Consider the following 18,167-nt stretch of genomic DNA (forward strand, 5'->3'; position numbering starts at 1 on the left):
GGATACCCGCCGCGAGCTAATCCAAACACGCGCGCGGACGGCTTGTTTCCGATGAGGTGGGGCAACTAGAAGCCAGCTGACGCGATCATGACGGAGGTTGCTTTCAAACTGTGGTCGGTGGCATGCACGATCAGTGTCTCCTCCCCACCAAGAACCGTATTCCTTGCCTTGGTTCGCTCTCTTGCGTTACTCTCCCTCTTCGGTCTTTGAAAAGATAAAAGCCAGGCTACGAAGCGTGTTCGAGTGGCCGGAGGGGCGCACTGTTCGACGCCGGTTCGACGAGGTTCCTCCTGTTCGGGACGTGACGAAGAGAGAAGGGCTTGGCTCGCTCGTAGGATCGGGACACCGGTTTTCGTGCAGGTCGCAGGGTCACCGGACTTTCTGCCTTCCAAGGGTTGACCTTGACCAAGTTACGGCCAAACAGCTTTGTCTATCGCGAATCACGGATCCTCGTGACCGTGCTTTACGTAACACGTGTTTGTGTGCGGTTTGCCAAGCAAGTTATGTTCGTGGGAGAGCAATTGTACCTGTTGACGAGCGATTGATATCAGGTTGTATTTTTTTTACTGCTCTTTCCTCATTTGTTCCTTTTCTCCTGTGTTAGAATACGCTTTCTGTGGTTTCTGTATGTGTTATTTTGATCGGTTTGAAGTAGAAAGACAAAATTAGCAATACCAGGAAATATGAACTTCGTGTTATATAAAAATGTAGAATGAGGATTTTAAAAATTATCGTATCAAGCTTTACTACGTCAACTTTAAAATTTTCAAGTTCCAATAATCTAGTCTAAACTTCGCTCGTAAGGTCAGTTATATCCACTCGGTTTGAAGTAGGACAACTTGGCCGTTGTTTATGATGGTTATCAAGAAATATTAGAGGAAGAAAGACATCGAGAACTTTTAAACAATTTGAGATTTATACATCATTTTGTTCCGAGATTTTCAAGTCTTAACTGAGCCTCTAATCTAACGCCTCTCTACGTTCATAAGGCTCGTGATATTCGTGCAGAAATGGCCAAAGAGGAAAAATAGATGAGCCATGGAAGCACTGAAAGTCGAATTACGCGTTTTCTCTGGCCTGTTCGCAGAAAACTCGAAACCTAACGCAAAATGCGCAGCGTGAAAACGAGACGAGGTCGGAAGCGTCTCTTCATAGCCACGTCTCTTTTCATGGTAGATAGCGTTTCCCTAAAGCGCCATGCCATCGTAGCTCTTCGCTTTATGAGCAAAAGGCCTGGCCATTTAATTTCCCATGAGAAATTGCGCGTGTCCGTGCAACTTCGGGCTCGTTGGCGTCCCGTCGTGTCCGCATCACACATGCGAAACGTCCATTCATTCATAACGCTCTTCTCAAACCAGGAAGCACCTGACGCCAGTCGAAGTGGCCATTTCCCAAATGACCACGTGCTGACCATACGTCACATCGGGACGACCTTAAAGCCGCCCTCCCAATTTCAACCGACGATCCTCTTGGATGCCAGTGGCTCCTCGCTGTTCGATTTCGTTTCACGTTCCTTCCATCGATCTTCTTCCGTCTCACATTACTCGTCGTGGATCGGTAAAACGAGATCTACGTCAAGGATATTCCACGATTCGAGTGTCAGCGAATACATATCGACATTTATGACGGATGAATTTTCTCTAATATTACCTCTGCCGAATTCCATCGTGACAGAGGTGGGATTATTTAATACACGGCATCGTTTTTCTAATTCCAATTGAAGAATTCCTATTGGGAAATGGGGGTTTAATATCTCTAAAGATACGTGGAAGTCTTCTGCCTTTGAGTCTCGATCAGATCACTTTTTCAGTTGTAATCATTTCTTCTAATTCCATAAAAATTGTAGTTTAATGTTGCAGAAACGTAATTTTAAATGAGCGTGGAAATGTGAAATGTGAATTGAGTAGATGTTTATGTTAAGATAGCAAGCAAAGACTGGTTGAAACCATGCATACATAGGCTTCGATATGGTTCTTCAAAAAATGTGGTTGCGTGGCAAGAATATGTGTTGTATGTGTAAGACTTTTAAGAATGCCATCGAGTTATTTACGTCATATATAAAAATATACCTAATAAACGAAAATTGTAAAAATTTGTCATATTTAATCTCATGTTTCTACAATGTTTCTAAAATCATATGAAAAATATTTCTATTTAAATTAATCGCCTTTAAATCGTAATTAGATCGTTCAAACATATAATATCAAATACTTTAGAAACTCTGTTCAAAATTTAGAGATTCACGGGAATGAGTTGGAGATATACAATACTATTCGGTGCGAATGTAATTTCTTTGCCGAGCCATGTTCCGATTAAATCCGCGGTGACTGTCGGCGGATACCGGTTTGGCCGCATGCTTGTTCGAAAGTAACCGAGTACGAGGCTTTCGAAGAAGTAGTTCTCGTAGCTCGTTGAGAACAAAATCGGTAGAAGCAGTGATAGCGTATAGGTAGCGGACACGTCGCAGCGGGCGATCCACAGTGGACAGAATTGCGACGTGATTGCGGCTTATTAGGGATGAGTCCGACGATGTCTCGCTAGGGGAAAACAGCGATTGTCTGGCTGCCAGAGGAGCATCGTCCTCTGCTTGTGTTCTACCCAGACGAGATTCGCGAAACGGAGCACCAATTAGGGGCATCGCAACTTGGAAACTCGTTCTAACGAGACGGCTACCTGTGATGACTGTGACCTCGTTCGAGACTACTTTTTAACCTACGAAAATGCTCGTGAGACTTCGACTTTCACGATTTCTACTTCGTGACATGTCGATTGCGTAACTGAATAACGTGGAATTTAAGTACATATATGTATAAAAATCGAGAAAATAGAGTTACTTTTAGGTTTCTTTAAATGAAAGATTAAAATTTTTCAGAGAAAAAATTGCACTGATGACAGATATTAAAATTATTCTCCGTGAAAATTTCTTAATTTATTACCTTGCTTCATCTGTGTTAAGCAGGTTTTGTAGAGTTTTGTCTGATAAAGTAAAGTAACTGGAGAATCTTCTTTGCCCGCAGTGGTCACTCGAACGAACGACTCTTTCTACGAGACTTCGTATCTTGCTCGACTGGCACCAGCGGAGGTCGTTTGGCAAGATGGTTACAGCCAGACAGTTTCGTAGATCCCTCGAAATGCGAGGCACTTTACTCCAAGGACGAAATGAAGTGCGGATGCCCTGCCATAGTTACCATATTCACCAGAGACCAGTACGGAGATGTTGTTCATGTATCCAATTTGAAGGTATTACGATAACTATTCTCTGTTCTACCATAAATTACTTCTCTAATTTTAGAGGCATTCGATAACTGCGTGGATATTATTTAGTACTGTATAATTGCGTGGTATTATTTAGTACTAACCGAAATTGCTTCCATTCGTAATTTTCTAGGTCGAAGTAAAGGCAGTACCTATAGACAAGAAGGATTTAGGAGATTCCGAGCAAGTTTCCCAATATGACCCAATGACCTTCGGTGGTCACCCACAGCCACCATTGGATGTACCGTACGAAGTCACGATAAACAACAAGACGTGCTTCTACGCGATTACAGTCATGAAAGCTTATCAAAACTATTCCTTCGAGGAGTTAAGGTTTATGTCACCGACTATAAAAAGAACAAGCGAAAGCATGCTAGTTAGACCTAATAGCGATGGGAGTTACAGCGCAACGTGGACACCGTCGTCAGTAGGATGGTATTCTCTTATGATCACAATTGATGGATACAACATGGAAGATGTAAATATTATCCCTTTAAATTTTGTCGTATTGAATTCCATAAAATTGTTCGTGAATCATTTTGTAATATTTTTTTTTTTTTTTTTTTGCAGAAATACAAAGTAGAAGTAAAGGAATCTCCTCGGGGTATGCAACCACCGACTCAAAACGTCGTGAAGAAGCCGCAGCATCAGCCGAGTAGATTAAGAAAATTCGTGGCAAAGAATAGCGCTGGCTTAAGGATCAGAGCGCATCCGTCTCTTCAAAGCGAGCAAATTGGCATCGTTTTGGTTAATGATACCATAGCCTTCATAGACGAAGTATGCAATTCTGCTTCCTTCGCGGAGTTTCAATTTCCTCGAAGGTTATACTTAGACCTTTATTAAAACGTTCTATCTCTCTGTGGCTTGTTATACTATTTCCGTAGATTCATAACGACGATGGTGTTTGGCTACGACTGAACGCGGAGACGATAAAGGAATATTGTAACAGCAGTCATCTGGAAGCTTGGTGTCTGCAATACAATCAGCACTTGGGAAAAACGTTACTTCTTCCCGTCGAAGAGCCTAAATCAATTTTGGATCAAGTAATCAAGGAAACTATTTTACGGAAAAGACCCGAAATAGTTGACGAGTATGGCAATCAACGAGTATCTATTTGTTTATCGTTGTTCAACTTGATTTCGTAACGTAATTGTTCGTTTTAGCAAAAGGAAGACGATATCGTTCGTCGGTGGTAGGAATATGCTCGTCGTAAAGTGCGGTGCTTCCGGCCATAACATCAGAAGTAAGCCAGGATTAAATGCTATGCCGGTAGGAAAGCTAGCTCTTGGTAACACGGTGACCATTCAAGAATACGTACGTCTTAATATTATTTTGTTATGCTAATATAATAAAAATTTCTTAAATATTTGACTAAACGATGTTTCCTGCAGTTTGTCAATAGCGAAGGTACTTGGGTACGCATGGACGACGAATCGATGCAGAAGTATTGCTTTCGGAAAGGTCGAGTAGCCGAGAGTGAAGCCTGGTCTCTCGCTGTCAGCAAACATGGTATAACTTACATGAGGATCGTGCAAGACTTCGTAACCGACCCAGTGGAAAAGAAACCCGTGGTAGCAGATCCGTCCGAGTTGCCCAATCAGAAAGGCTTCGAGTTCTGCGTGCCTTCTGTGAGTCATGAGGGCTTCAATTTCACCGGGCAAAATCCAACACCAGGTACAGCAGATTCTGCAGAGGGTAGTAATACAAATCCATTCGTTTTTGGTCCATACAATCAACACGATTCACCAGGTATTGCGTAAAGGCAATGCGCTTCATCGTACGTAATGTATTATATTATCTATTTTTCATTGTACACCTTAGGAGGTGACAGATTTACCCCAGAGAAAACGGATGTTTCGTCAAAGTTCTCCAAGCCACACTCTAAGGAAAGGGTGGTGAAAGAGAGGGAGAGAGAAGGGGGCGGTGGGAAGTTGAGCGTCCTACAAAAGTGGTTGAGAGGCGATGACAAATGTCACGGGGAGAAAAGAAGCTCACCTGGCAGGTGAGTTAAACCAAACGAAAGACCAGGCACGCGCAGTTAGATTAGTTTCGTTATATAGTTTTGGCATTTGTAGAGACTTCTCTGAATTCGTCGGAGTATCCGTGAAGGAACTGGTGAAAGCTATTGGAGAAAGTAGAGCCAACGGTAATGGACCTACGCCACCGGAGACACCGAGGAGATTATCAAGAAGTTCGTCGCCAAAGAATCCCCAAGGTGGGTCACCAAGATTTCACAGCCCGTCCTCTAGCCCGGTTCCAATACCTGGTACGTATACACTATTTACAAGACAAAACGAATCTCTGCTATACGACAAATATATTATCAGTTTACATCTACTATTCTTTTCTTTTTTTTAACTGATAATATCATTGTTAATCTCATACATTCATGCGTGTGTCTTACTTCACACTTTTGGCATCGTAACTGGTCTGAGGAGGGAAACATTTCAGAAGCTGAGAGACCCGAAACTGCTACTTGTAAGATTATGTATATCGTCTCACAGATATTTTTTATTTTATTCCGTGAAATGGATGATGATTAGATGAAACCATTAAGTTTGAATAAGTCACACCTTTCTCCGATTAATACTATTCTAGTCAATGAACAAACGACTTTAGGATATAAATATATACAGATCTTTATCTCGGATTAGTTATAACAAAATAGTAATGTTGCTCTTAGCTGGGTCCAGTCGGCAGCCAGTTGGTTCTGGTAATTGCCTCTTCCCTCCTGCTACTCATGCACCAGGTACTCGCTCCTTTCCTACTCGACATAACCCTCAATCTGTACAGTTAACAATAGCGTATAGTGTTTAATGTTGTTCGGTACATGTATTACTTCGAACACCAATTACATATTTTTATTGAAAGAAATACATAATAGCACCGTAGACTTCTCTTTTTATTGATGTACGAACATTATATGATTTAAATGCACGCAAATTACAGTATGTTGATTAATATATAAGATAAAACTGACCAATTGTTGCACGTACAAGTACACTTTTACCCCTTTTCAAGATAGAGAATCGAATAATGCACATTAATAAAATACACAGAGACCCTAGTTTAGCAATAAATCATAACACGCTACATATAAATTCTACAACTAATAAAAAACTTGTCAGGTGGGAGAAGTTTGATAGGAGGGGGAGATAGTATTAGCAGCAGCCCTGTGCTGTGTGGCTCCCCCCGAAGTGTCGGTCCCTCCCCGTTAGGTAAGGATAACAACACGCGTTAATACTCTATAACTTTACACTAACATAAGTCTAGTCGCATTGAAACGATTACTTTTCGAATCATGATCGCATATAATACATTATTCAGATAAATTCATTGCTCTTTCATTCATTTCACGACAAAGTCGCACGAAGTTACATTGCACGAAGTTTTATGCGAATGTTATATCAAATCTGTTACATATTTTTGTTATGTCTATAGTTTCTGAAAAGCAAGGTGAGATAACGATATCCTTGCTAGAGGAAAAACTTATTACTTTTACATTTTTGAAAAAGCTAAAATTCTCGTCTACGAAGACTTCGTCTTTTTTTTTAAAGTTTCTGGTGGGCTGATAGACAGTATAACGTCACAGCGACGGGGATCAACACAAAGCGACACAAGTGCCTTGGTCAGTAGTTTAACAAGGGATCCTTCGCAATCTCCAAGTGCTGTTAGCACAACTGCCAATACTCGCGACCTCTCCCCAAGCCCGAGTTGTAGTTCTTTACACATGAGATCCGAGGGTAGTATAGCCAGTCCACCTGATACTCCAAAACAAGAAGGCGGAGTAAGTAAACAAACATATGTTTACTATCCATATAAAGACCACGGTACGATAAAGATTATGGATGTTTGTTTTTGTTCAAGGACTCTCAAGTAAGTCCAAAGAAAGTTTCCCAAGCGCAAACGCAAACGAGTCCTGAGAGCGCGACTACAGCTATGAAAGGTCACTTTAGTATAGGTGCTACTGGACCAAAAGAAGGAGTGAAGTTAGTCAGAAGAGATCACACTAAAGTAGTGAAAAGCAGAACGAAACGTACCATGTCTCCAACTAATATTCAACAAAGTACAAACACGAGTAGACCATTGAATTTAAGTAAAGATAAGGTGAAAGATGCCATCAGTCCATCCGTGGCCGAATGTTTGAGAGCGGTATTTGCAGCGTTCCTCTGGCACGAAGGAATCGTGCACGATGCAATGGCTTGCGCCAGTTTTCTTAAGTTTCATCCTAGTTTACCGAAGCAGGGCGCACTTGTTGTGACCAGGCAAACAGTGATACAATCGACGGATAAACAGAAGCAGGAACAGAAAGCCAGACAAAGACATTCCGTCGAAGTGATCAACGCTGGAAACTACTTGTATATACAACCGAGCACTGTAGAAGCTTTAACACGGTCTGCCGCGAATGCTAATGCAAATAGAAATAGAAAGAAGCAGAAGACAGTCATTAAAGAAGAAGTACAAGAAAGTGGAAAGTTGGATTCTTTGCCAGAATTGCAAACGGTCACGGTATTACCACCGGCACTGAAGAGCCTTGTGTTCTTGTGGGAGGAACTTAGTACCAATTGCCTTCAGACAATAGAACAACGCTCGGTATTGCCAAGTCCGATATCACAGATGCAAACAATGAAACTGGGGAAACGACCAGAAAAGCGACCACGGGAAGATAAAGTCAAGGAACGTGAAAAGAAAAGCAGTAGAAAGAAGAAAGAATGGAAACCAGTTGGCAGAGGAAATGGACCTGAAATATTAGGAGGAATAGAACGAGAAACAATGTGCGAATTATGTGGTCTGATGTTTCCTCATCCTGTGACGTATCACATGAAGATGATGCATCCCGGTTGCGGATGGCACGCAGGAGGAAAAGGCTACAACAGCGGAGGGAACTACTGCATCGGTTGGGCGGGGAATTGTGGTGAAGGTGGAATTGGTGGAAGTTCGTGGTATCTCATCTGTGATACGTGTCGCGATAAATATCTACGAGCCCGAAAACTTAAGCTCGCAAAAAAGTTTTTGACTGGAATGACGAAGAAAAAAAGTGGTTCTATCAAGATCGTATCGCCAATTAATAGCCCTAGTGCAACTGAGACACATATAATCATGAAGAACAATGCTATGTTTCTCTTAGACTTGGCTAGCGCGTCCGGATTAAATATTCCAAAACAGGAGAGACGGCCTTCCCAGACATTGTCGTCTGTGGCAGAAAATTACAGCCCTCCAGAAGCAGCTGGACCATTCCCACCGACTGGACCGTTTCAGTGTTTGCAAGCTTTAGGGCTTCATCATTCGCAGAGTCACGATGAGAAATATTACGAGGAGACTTTAAGACGCCAAAATGGACACCAAACAGCGTATGATGGGAGCAATGTCATGGCTAATACTACGGACGGAAGGGTAAGAAATTTTCTATTTTTTTATCCAACTTTGTTTGAGGACTTGTTAACTCTTGACTGTATTTATATATTATTGTATAGCCTTTGTCGGAATGCCCTTTGAGTGACAGCGACAGTGAAGGTGGTAAAGGTCGTGGAGCATTCCACCGGTCTGTGTCGATGTCCACCGGTGCCCCTTGGAGCAGAAATTCGAACGATGGTAGAGTAGTCGTGATGCGAAAACGAAACAATAGTAGTAGTGAAATGAATACTGGTATGTGAACAGTCGAATGCTAATCACGGTTAGAGTTTAATTTTAAATTAGCAATAGTAAAAATATTTCCTTTTTTTGTTGTAGACGCCGGGTCATCTCTTCTATGCTATCCTTCTGCCGCGCTACAAAAGTTAGTACCATCGATGAATCAATCGGCAATTGTCTCGTCGAGTGAAGAAGAAGTCACGAGTAATGATAAAATAGAAATCCTCATGAGACCGGTGATGCTGTTTGTCCTACAACAACACAATTTACAACATCTACAATATGCAATGAAGCAAGCGCTAAGACATGCTGCTTGCAGAGTTTATGCGATGCAAGCATTAAACTGGCTACTAAGGAGTGTAACACAGCCTATTTGCCTCCATGATTTATTATGGTGGTTTGTTGCGTCTCTGAGACCCACAGTACCGTCTGACATTCCAGATGCGAACGATGAAGATAACAAAACCGATAAAAAGGATGACCATGTAAGCGTACCAACGCAATAATTAAACTCTATATTATAACATTTTCGTAGTTTCTATTCCGTATACTGGAACTTTCGAGAAACTACCAAACTCATTGTGAGCTTAATTCGCTAACTTCTTTCACAAGCATAAATAAACTTCTAGCCATTTTTTAGGAAATGGTCGGAGTATGTGAACACCCTCTAAGCGATCTTGTCATAGCAGGTGAATCTGTTAATCCATTACCAACCGTATTTCATACTTTGTTGCAAACTATAGCTGACTTGATGCTTTTACCACCACCTGGTATGTCTTCTATATTATCTATAGAATTTGCTGTTCTCTATAAAAGATAGAAAATTTTAATGGATTCATTTTTAGGTTCTCCTTTACAACAAGCTGCTATTCGATGTTGGGGCATTAAATTCTCACCCGCGGATCACATGTTTCTTCATAGAAGTCACGTTTTTAATAACATTAGTAAAATACTTTCGAGATCCGAGGAAGAAGAAGATATTACAGTGAGCATGCATGAAAGCCATCAATCGATTCATTCTCAACAAGTTAATAGCTGCGTGGAAGTTTTGAAAGATTTAACGTGTGGTGTGGAAATAAAAGCCTCGAGTAGACAAGCTATGATCGGTAGCTTGACTGATAATTCGACAGAAACTTTCTGGGAATCTGGTGATGAAGATCGAAACAAAACTAAGACGATTACCATCATTTGTGGTGCTCATTCTCTCCCTCGAATGGTGTACATACATATTGATAATTGTCGTGACTTAACGGTAAGTTAATGATGAACTTTAACTTTCTCACTATGTCTTCATATTCATTATACTTATGTTACAGCACAAAGTTTCTAGTATTACATTTCAGTCAGGTAATAATGTAGATGAAATGATTAAATTGAGAACTGAAGAAATTGAAAGCCGATCTGCCGGTTGGATTAATTGTCCAGTTATTGGTAACATCATATTATGTATTTTTAATTACCATATGAATCTTTTACTGTGAATATTATTGTCGTATTTCTTGCAGACCCACGTCACGTTATCATTGGTCTTAAACTGAAGGGTCCTGATAATTCCTTGCGAGTACGGCAAATACGAATCCTAGGCGAAATTGAAGGGGAATCTTTGAAAATTGGAAAACAGTTGAATACACAAACGATTCAACAAAGGAATTGTGAAGCAGAAACGTTAAAAGTGTTCCGCTTAATTACTTCTCAAGTACGTTAATTATACACTATTCTTGGTATAACATGTATTTTTAATATGTTTCATTTGTCAGGTATTTGGCAAGCTTATACAAGGTGAACAACCACAACAGCAAATAGATAATACGGAATGTACTAGCGATGACTTGCAAGATAGCAACGATCTTCGCGAGCACATGGTTGGAATTTTGTTCAGCAGAAATAATTTGACGCACTTACAAAAACAAGTCTGTACACATATTGTTCAAGCTATTCAAAAAGAGACTCTTCGTCTGAGAGAAGAATGGGAGGCGCTATTATGTTCTGCAACCCCTGCTAATAGTTTGTTGAGTGATAACAGTGATTTGCCTAAGGCAGCGGATACATATTGCTTTGAAATGTTATCTATGGTACTAGCTTTAAGTGGTAGTTCCGTAGGACAGTATTATCTGTCACACCAGTATGGATTGTTGAAAGATTTGTTGAGTTTGTTACATACTGGGTCAGCAAGAGTACAACGCCAAGTATGTACTTTACTCTTTCTAGGTTCCTATCTATATTTATATTTAAATTCTGATTTTTAATATTATATTTTTAATCATTTAGGTAACATCTTTGTTGAAGAGAATTTTACCAAAAATTAAGCCAGAAACATTAGCTAATGTTATCAGTGTCAAACGATTGCCACCCACAGATTTTAGTATTGTATCCGCGGCGAATAATGATTTACCGCAAACTACTGAATTTGATGAACATTCCCCAGGAATTCTCGATGTTTTTTTAAGTTGCATTGCTAAAGCACTGACTGTTCAAGTTAAAGTAAAAGGGAAAGAAAATGGAAAAGCTTTGCAAACTGCTTCATTAGCTACTAGTATTCATCCCAAAAGTTATGTTGGAGCAAGATGGTGGTTAAGAGGGTGTATGACTCGAAAATTAGCAGAAGTGATTATTCAACTTTTGAAAGATATGGCGTCGGTATGTATTAATTGATTAAAAATTGTGAGATATTTATACTTTATTAATTATATTATATATATTTTTGCAGGGAAAATTATCAGAAGCTTGGGCATCTGTAACTAAAGCAGCGATAGCAGAAAATATACTAAATCTCACCAGATTGGATGAAAAAAGTCGTGACCCGGCAGAATGTCTCAAAACTCCAACTTTGTGGCTCGCCCTTTCTTCTTTGTGTGTGTTGGATTCTGATCATGTTGAAAGATTATCTTCTGGTCAATGGAGCGGTACCGAAGGACAACCACCACCGCCTAGAGTGAGAATATTAAACTAATTTTTAAGAGGTTCATTATACATATGCATATATCTTGATATAACCAATTAAAAAAATTTTTTATATGTTTTTTATTTAGCCAAAATGTAATAATCACGACGATGGTGAAACAACAGCAATTATCCAATGCAACGTTTGCGGAAACTTATGTGCAGAGTGTGATAAAATTTTGCATTTACATAGGAGAACACGAATGCATATAAGACAAGTTTGCAAAGAAGAAGAAGAAGCGATACGGGTAGACCTTCACGAGGGCTGTGGTCGAACAAAATTATTTTGGATTTTAGCTCTAGCCGACAGTAGAACGTTAAAAGCATTGATAGAGTTTCGTGATGGTTCACCAAGGAAACCTGTTGGAGCTACATCTGGAATGTGCAGATTTTGTGGTACTACTGGTAATACAGGATTGCTAGCGGTAGGGAATATTTGTGCAGATCATGACTGTCAAGAGCACGGTAAAAATGCGTGCAGCAAAGTACACGTGTGTGGACATATTTGTGGAGGTGTTCGAAACGAGAATATTTGTCTACCTTGTCTACACAGATGCCTACCAGGCAGTGATCTGAAACAAGATGCTGACGACATGTGTATGATTTGCTTTACCGAAGCTTTATCTGCAGCGCCTGCGATTCAGTTACAATGTGGGCACGTATTCCATTTGCATTGCTGTAGGCATGTTTTAATGAAGAGGTGGGTGGGGCCTAGGATAACTTTCGGATTCTCTCTTTGTCCAATTTGTAAAGTTCCGATGGAACATCCTACTTTGGCGGATCAGTTGGCCAGTATAAAAGAACTTTATGAAGATGTCAGAAGAAAGGCCTTAATGCGATTAGAATACGAAGGGTTGCATAAGTATGTACAAGTTTATACTGAATATTAGATAATATTAGAAGAATATTATACTTGAATATTAAAACGTATATGGGATTACATGTCTACACGATTATTAATTGTTACAGGACCGAAGCAACATTTGGACCAGGTGGAAAATATCACCAAGATTCTGCTGCATACGCAATGGAACGCTATGCATATTATGTCTGTTATAAATGTCAGAAGGCCTATTACGGTGGTGAAGCACGATGCGATGCACAAGTAGGCGGAGAAACGTTCGATCCCACAGAATTAGTGTGTGGAGGTTGCAGCGACGTGGCAAGGGCTCAGATGTGTCCGAAGCACGGAGCAGACTTCCTAGAGTATAAGTGTCGTTATTGTTGCTCGGTGGCAGTCTTCTTTTGCTTTGGAACTACACACTTCTGTAACCCCTGTCACGACGACTTCCAACGAGTCACCACCATTCCAAAGAACAGTTTGCCTTCGTGCCCTGCAGGTAGATTTCTGCTTCTAATTTTACCCCTTAATTTTATCTGTGATATGTTTTTGAAATTACACTATACAAATTATTAATAGAAAAGGATATAAAATATAAATTTATTATATATAATGTTATTATATAATTTATGTCATATATAGATATTTTCCAATTTTTATTATTAGGACCTAAAGCAAAACAACTCGAAGGGGACGAATGTCCATTACACGTAAAACATCCACCGACTGGAGAAGAATTTGCTCTCGGCTGTGGCATTTGCCGCAACGCGCATACTTTCTAAAAATCTTCAAAATCTATGATCTGCAAAATCTATCTATTAACATATTTGATACAGGACATAGCTCTTATACGAGCTACATTCGGCACGATAAGAGTGATTCTTAAAACTTTGTTGAGTCTTATCGATGCAGTATATATTAATATGACTAAACGGATATATAGTTCGATATAACCATCCTCATAATTATGAATATGTGTATCGAAGTGCTATGTGTATATTGATTTTTAAGAATTCTTATAATGACCGCAAAAGTGGAATTGATGCAATATAATGATGCAAGAGGAATCAAACAGACAAAACTGAATTTAGCTACAATTGTAAGTGAGGATCTGGTGACGCGTGAAACTATATTTGTTAAGTATTACGTAAGTCGTTTTTATTGGTAAATATTGAGATAGAAATTACTGAAACGCATAGACGCGGAAGAAAATTTGTGCGTATATTAAACTTCCATGCAAAGCTAATAAAAAAAAAAGGAAAACTTGCACACGTGCATAAGTCATACAAAGTGTAGTGATTTTTTGGTAAAGTATTCTAGCTATAAGTGTTTAAAATAATATATATATATATAAATACCTAATATAATTCTCTACGCCACCTAAGAAATATTTAATTATTATCTGCAATGATCCTAATGAATTATGTATGTAGGTAAATTATGTATGTGAAAGAAGTGTGTTATTTAAAAATGAGAATTCAATTGTGAAGAATACATAAATTAAATAAAAAAAAATTGAAATTTGAATGAATAATTATTATCCGTGATATACGGAATGAACTAATTGTATGTACTACATTTGCACTATTATTCAATATAGTCATGAAATTTGCATTTATAATATTTTTCAGTTTCTTGTTTATTTTTATATTTTTTCAAACGTGTACTACAATAGATCGTGTACTATAAAACCTTTGCTGTTATTTATTTATCGGTATAACGCTTTGTATTATATGCGCTATTTGTAAGATGATAGTATCATTGTGTATATTCATATATAAATAAAACGTGTGGACGGTAATTAACATATAAAGCGGCGATTGTTATTATTTGTGCTTTGATTTAGTGCAGTTTAGATGAAAGTAATGATCGTGAAGAAAAGTATCAGTTTATTACTCACCTCTAATTTCAAGACGAACATAACGACCGTTATTCGAATATGGCGTCAGAACAGTTCGAGAATCAAAATCTGCGCACTTTTCGACTGCCGACTGATCGATCCAAGATGGCGATGAGCAACAGCGCCACGGTACGGCAGTTTGCCTTAAGCAGTTCGAGGTGTAACGTGTGTGTGTGCGCGCGATCCTGACGTTTTTCGCCTTGATCAGCGGTAAGTAGCCTTTATTTGCGAGTCGTGCAACAATAGTTATATAATTCCTGAACCTCGTCAGTTATGTATACTCACCCATTGAACGGCCTTTGGCGGGAAATTGCTTTCTTGGTGGGAAACGATCGGGCAACTGCTTGGTTGGAGATGATCTCCTACGCACGTTCGTGCCACCCTGCTAGCATTACTGTCAACTCGCTCTGTTTATTTTTACCACGAATTGAAGCCAATTACAAGCCGAGCGATAGCCTAATTGAACGAAATTACACAAGTTCCTCGTTTAAAAGAGAATCTTCCAGTCAAGATTTACATGAATTTAAACACACCGATCGATTCTTTACGAAAGTCTTTATAAAAAGCAACAGACAGATCAACTGTGGGCAGACAGTGTTCTTATGCGCGTAGATTGCTCTTTTGACTCACGTTCCCGGAATATTTCTTCGAAATTAGATTGTGAGGGCATAGAATTCCTGCCAAGTTGTCGTCTGCTGTGTCGATACTTAACCTCACTTTGCTCACTTAACACGATGTGCTGTCAAGTTATAGACGCTTTCGAGGCTAAGTGGTCCTTGAATTCGGATAGTCGATAATGTATAGATACGATGCCTTTCAGTTTCATCGTCTAGCGCTGGATACAATAGAACTTTACTTCGAAATTCATACTTAACGGGCATTCTCTAAATTCTACCAAAAATATTCGTATTTGTTCTTTATCGATATCATGAAAGCCATAGAATCAGTCGGTGTGTACTAAACTTTAATATGAAACACCCCGTGCTATGAATGATTAAAATCAATGTCGTAACCATAATGCCTGCGATAAGTTATTGTTTCGCACGGAGGGTACTGGAAGAGCATACTGCAAAGCACGTTTTATTTCGCATGCGACTCGACTATCGATAAAAGAATAATGGGTCGAATGGCGAGGGTTCTGGTCTCTGCAGTTTGAACGTGCTCATGCTTTAATACGTTATGACACGATCTGACGCGTTCGTAACGAATCAGCCGGTCGTCAGGACTACCGGCTGAGTAAGATTGCGACCGTGGCATTCCAATGGGAAATACTCTTTGCGGGAGTCGTTTAGATTCACGTGAAACTGGTTTTAAACACGTGCGTACCACGCGGTCTAATGCATTTCACGCATCTCACGCATTCGAGCACGCGCCTGTCGCTCATGGTGAATCGTTCTACGCACACAATCATTTGAGAAAGTACACTTTGTCAGCGACAATGAATGACTCGTTCTCGTCTGTTTCCGTTTTCTCTGGAAATGGCATTACTTGCGCCGGTGAGCCAGTTGGAGATCAACCTCCGTGGCAGGTTATTTTATAGCATTTCATTGCTTTTCTTTCATGTGATATATGTATACATATGTATTTATTATATCATATTCAGTATGTTTCGATATTTTTTCTTCTGTATAACTCAGGTATGTATAGTTCATTCAGTTTCACATTGGTTATTACGTCCTTTACGATCGAATGAAAGTGTTGTTGCGAAGAGTATCGCGTTTACATTCGCGTTCAATTAATCCGATGACCCATGTTTAGTGAAATCCGAATACTACTAGTCAATGCCTAGCGCAACAGTAATTTCTATGATTACTACGCTGCTTGGGGCCCCATCGTGATTGAAGAAGTAACATCACCGGTACCCCGGAAAACCAGTTTCAGCAAGAGATCACCGTGTCCCGTTATTTTTACTGAATCGTATGCATTGCGTCAGTGCCATATGTCGCAGCCGATATCTGCACTATGTGTCCAAAGGTTTACATATACTTTCTACGATTTTCACCGAAATCGGCCTTAAATTCGGACATTACCAAACACGGCTGTTATGTCTTTTAACTTTTTTGACGTATTCATTCAGATTAAGTATTACTAATTTTTTTACCAGCTATTATTGGTATTTATCGAACATTTTCTTTCCTTAATTTCTTTACGATGAAATACTTGCATGAATAAACTAGAAAAACATGTGTATATTTTATTATATATGCTACAAATGATGTCTATTTTTTTTCTTATTGTCTTTAAAGTTTTGCACTTCTTTCGGCTACATTATAAATTACTCATTATTATTCTATTTTAAATGTTTATGTAATAAATGAAGGCAGAAGCAAGCGTGTTTAGTTATTCCCTAATTAACTAAATTACCAAATTCATACGTTTCATAAACCACGTTGCCTTCGTCGCCATTTCTTAGATCAAATTCTAGCACTCTAAAATTAGTCTACCGCAATTCTACACAAGAATATTCTCTTTCCACATCACGTTTCACATGCACATCACATATATCGTCCTTACGTTCAAGATTAAAGTCCATCGTAATTAAACACTTCCTATACTCCTCCAAGTCACTAACGGCTTAGATCTATGAGCTTGCGTGTTTGTCTAACCGCACTATGCATATATTCTGCTCCATTCGATCTGATAGACAAACATTTTCCCCATCGTATAATTTTCATTTCTAATTAGAAACTTCCGTGACTCGAATTATCGCGATTGGATCCACCGTGAAATTCTCTATTAGACTGACAATCTGGAAGCTTCGTCTTTATCACTGATTTAATCGTATATTTCGATGCCAATTAACGATGCTTTTTTCTGCAAGTTTTATTTCTCCACAGAACGGCACATATTTGTAACTTCAAAAGCATGGTTGGGGTCTTTCGGAATTTTCACCGTGAACGTGCTTTCTTCCCTTTATCTTCTGCTTGTCGCGTTAGAAAGTTGAAAACGCTACTAATGCGTCGGTAGACACTTCCAGTGCATTAATTGGACGCATGTCGCTCACAGCGATGAATGGCTCGAGATAAACGAGTGATTATAAGAAAAAGTAGTACAAGTGACGAAGTATATGGTTTGTGGAAAATATAGATAAAATGGATCAAATGTTAAGGCACGTTATTATTTTAGTATTTAGTCGTGAAAGCTTGTGGAAATTTATACTAAAATCTTTCTATTATTTTTCAAATGATTCATTGGTATATACTGATGAAGAATCGAAAAAATTATTGCAGAAATATAATTAATTATCGTTAAAAAATCAAGTAATGTTTTATCACTGAGAAATGAATGAGATACATGTCTAGATCTAACGGTGGATTTTAGCTGAAATAAGTTGATCCATGAATTAAAACAAAATCTAGTATCTGTATGGTATGGTATGTCTGGAATCTCTGATAATATTGCAGTATTTCTTATTGCATATATATTATTATATATTAATGAGTATGATATCTTTGGAAAAGCATTTGAGAAATTACAATAGTCAAATAAAAACAATTCAAGTTTAAAGAAATATAGTTCGAAGTTAGAATTATTATTAATAATCTTTCGACCACGAAGTCCTCGACCTATGGTATCCTCGAGAAGAAACACAACATTTCA

General features: G+C 39.0%; 3 protein-coding genes across 12 annotated transcripts in view; 2 read left to right on the forward strand and 1 right to left on the reverse strand.

The window, feature by feature from the left end:
• Positions 1-11,795, reverse strand: part of LOC100743661 — a 37,971-nt gene extending 26,176 nt beyond the window's left edge. The window contains exon 1 of the mRNA XM_012382833.2: positions 11,662-11,795. The gene's annotated coding sequence lies outside the window, so the exon portion shown is untranslated. The remainder of the gene's footprint in view (positions 1-11,661) is intronic.
• LOC100743303 (E3 ubiquitin-protein ligase MYCBP2) overlaps positions 1-13,924 on the forward strand; it is a 265,639-nt gene extending 251,715 nt beyond the window's left edge. The window contains exons 31-54 of one of the 8 annotated variants that reach the window (XM_033319618.1): positions 3,018-3,240; positions 3,389-3,733; positions 3,826-4,032; positions 4,140-4,345; positions 4,419-4,569; positions 4,647-5,004; positions 5,077-5,257; positions 5,316-5,470; positions 5,939-6,004; positions 6,384-6,473; positions 6,813-7,042; positions 7,123-8,649; positions 8,730-8,901; positions 8,986-9,371; positions 9,527-9,656; positions 9,732-10,138; positions 10,203-10,317; positions 10,392-10,582; positions 10,644-11,072; positions 11,155-11,523; positions 11,594-11,818; positions 11,916-12,688; positions 12,796-13,166; positions 13,334-13,924. In XM_033319618.1, coding sequence (XP_033175509.1) covers positions 3,018-3,240; positions 3,389-3,733; positions 3,826-4,032; positions 4,140-4,345; positions 4,419-4,569; positions 4,647-5,004; positions 5,077-5,257; positions 5,316-5,470; positions 5,939-6,004; positions 6,384-6,473; positions 6,813-7,042; positions 7,123-8,649; positions 8,730-8,901; positions 8,986-9,371; positions 9,527-9,656; positions 9,732-10,138; positions 10,203-10,317; positions 10,392-10,582; positions 10,644-11,072; positions 11,155-11,523; positions 11,594-11,818; positions 11,916-12,688; positions 12,796-13,166; positions 13,334-13,449 — 7,423 coding nt within the window. In that variant the 3' untranslated portion in view covers positions 13,450-13,924. Of the gene's footprint in view, positions 1-3,017; positions 3,241-3,388; positions 3,734-3,825; positions 4,033-4,139; positions 4,346-4,418; positions 4,570-4,646; positions 5,005-5,076; positions 5,258-5,315; positions 5,522-5,938; positions 6,005-6,383; positions 6,474-6,812; positions 7,043-7,122; positions 8,650-8,729; positions 8,902-8,985; positions 9,372-9,526; positions 9,657-9,731; positions 10,139-10,202; positions 10,318-10,391; positions 10,583-10,643; positions 11,073-11,154; positions 11,524-11,593; positions 11,819-11,915; positions 12,689-12,795; positions 13,167-13,333 lie in introns of all 8 variants that reach the window. The other 7 variants (XM_012382821.3, XM_012382822.3, XM_012382823.3 and 4 more) reach the window with 7 other exon arrangements.
• A 760-nt stretch (positions 13,925-14,684) lies between these two features.
• Positions 14,685-18,167, forward strand: part of LOC100743545 (WD repeat-containing protein 47) — a 79,032-nt gene continuing 75,549 nt past the window's right edge. For 2 of the 3 annotated variants that reach the window (XM_033319620.1, XM_033319621.1), the window contains exon 1: positions 16,031-16,095. In XM_033319620.1, coding sequence (XP_033175511.1) covers positions 16,046-16,095 — 50 coding nt within the window. In that variant the 5' untranslated portion in view covers positions 16,031-16,045. Of the gene's footprint in view, positions 14,778-16,030; positions 16,096-18,167 lie in introns of those variants that run through there. The other variant, XM_024366083.2, reaches the window with a different exon arrangement.

The sequence above is a fragment of the Bombus impatiens genome, unplaced genomic scaffold (assembly GCF_000188095.3).
Source record: "Bombus impatiens unplaced genomic scaffold, BIMP_2.2 scf_0197, whole genome shotgun sequence".
NCBI lineage: Eukaryota > Metazoa > Arthropoda > Insecta > Hymenoptera > Apidae > Bombus > Bombus impatiens.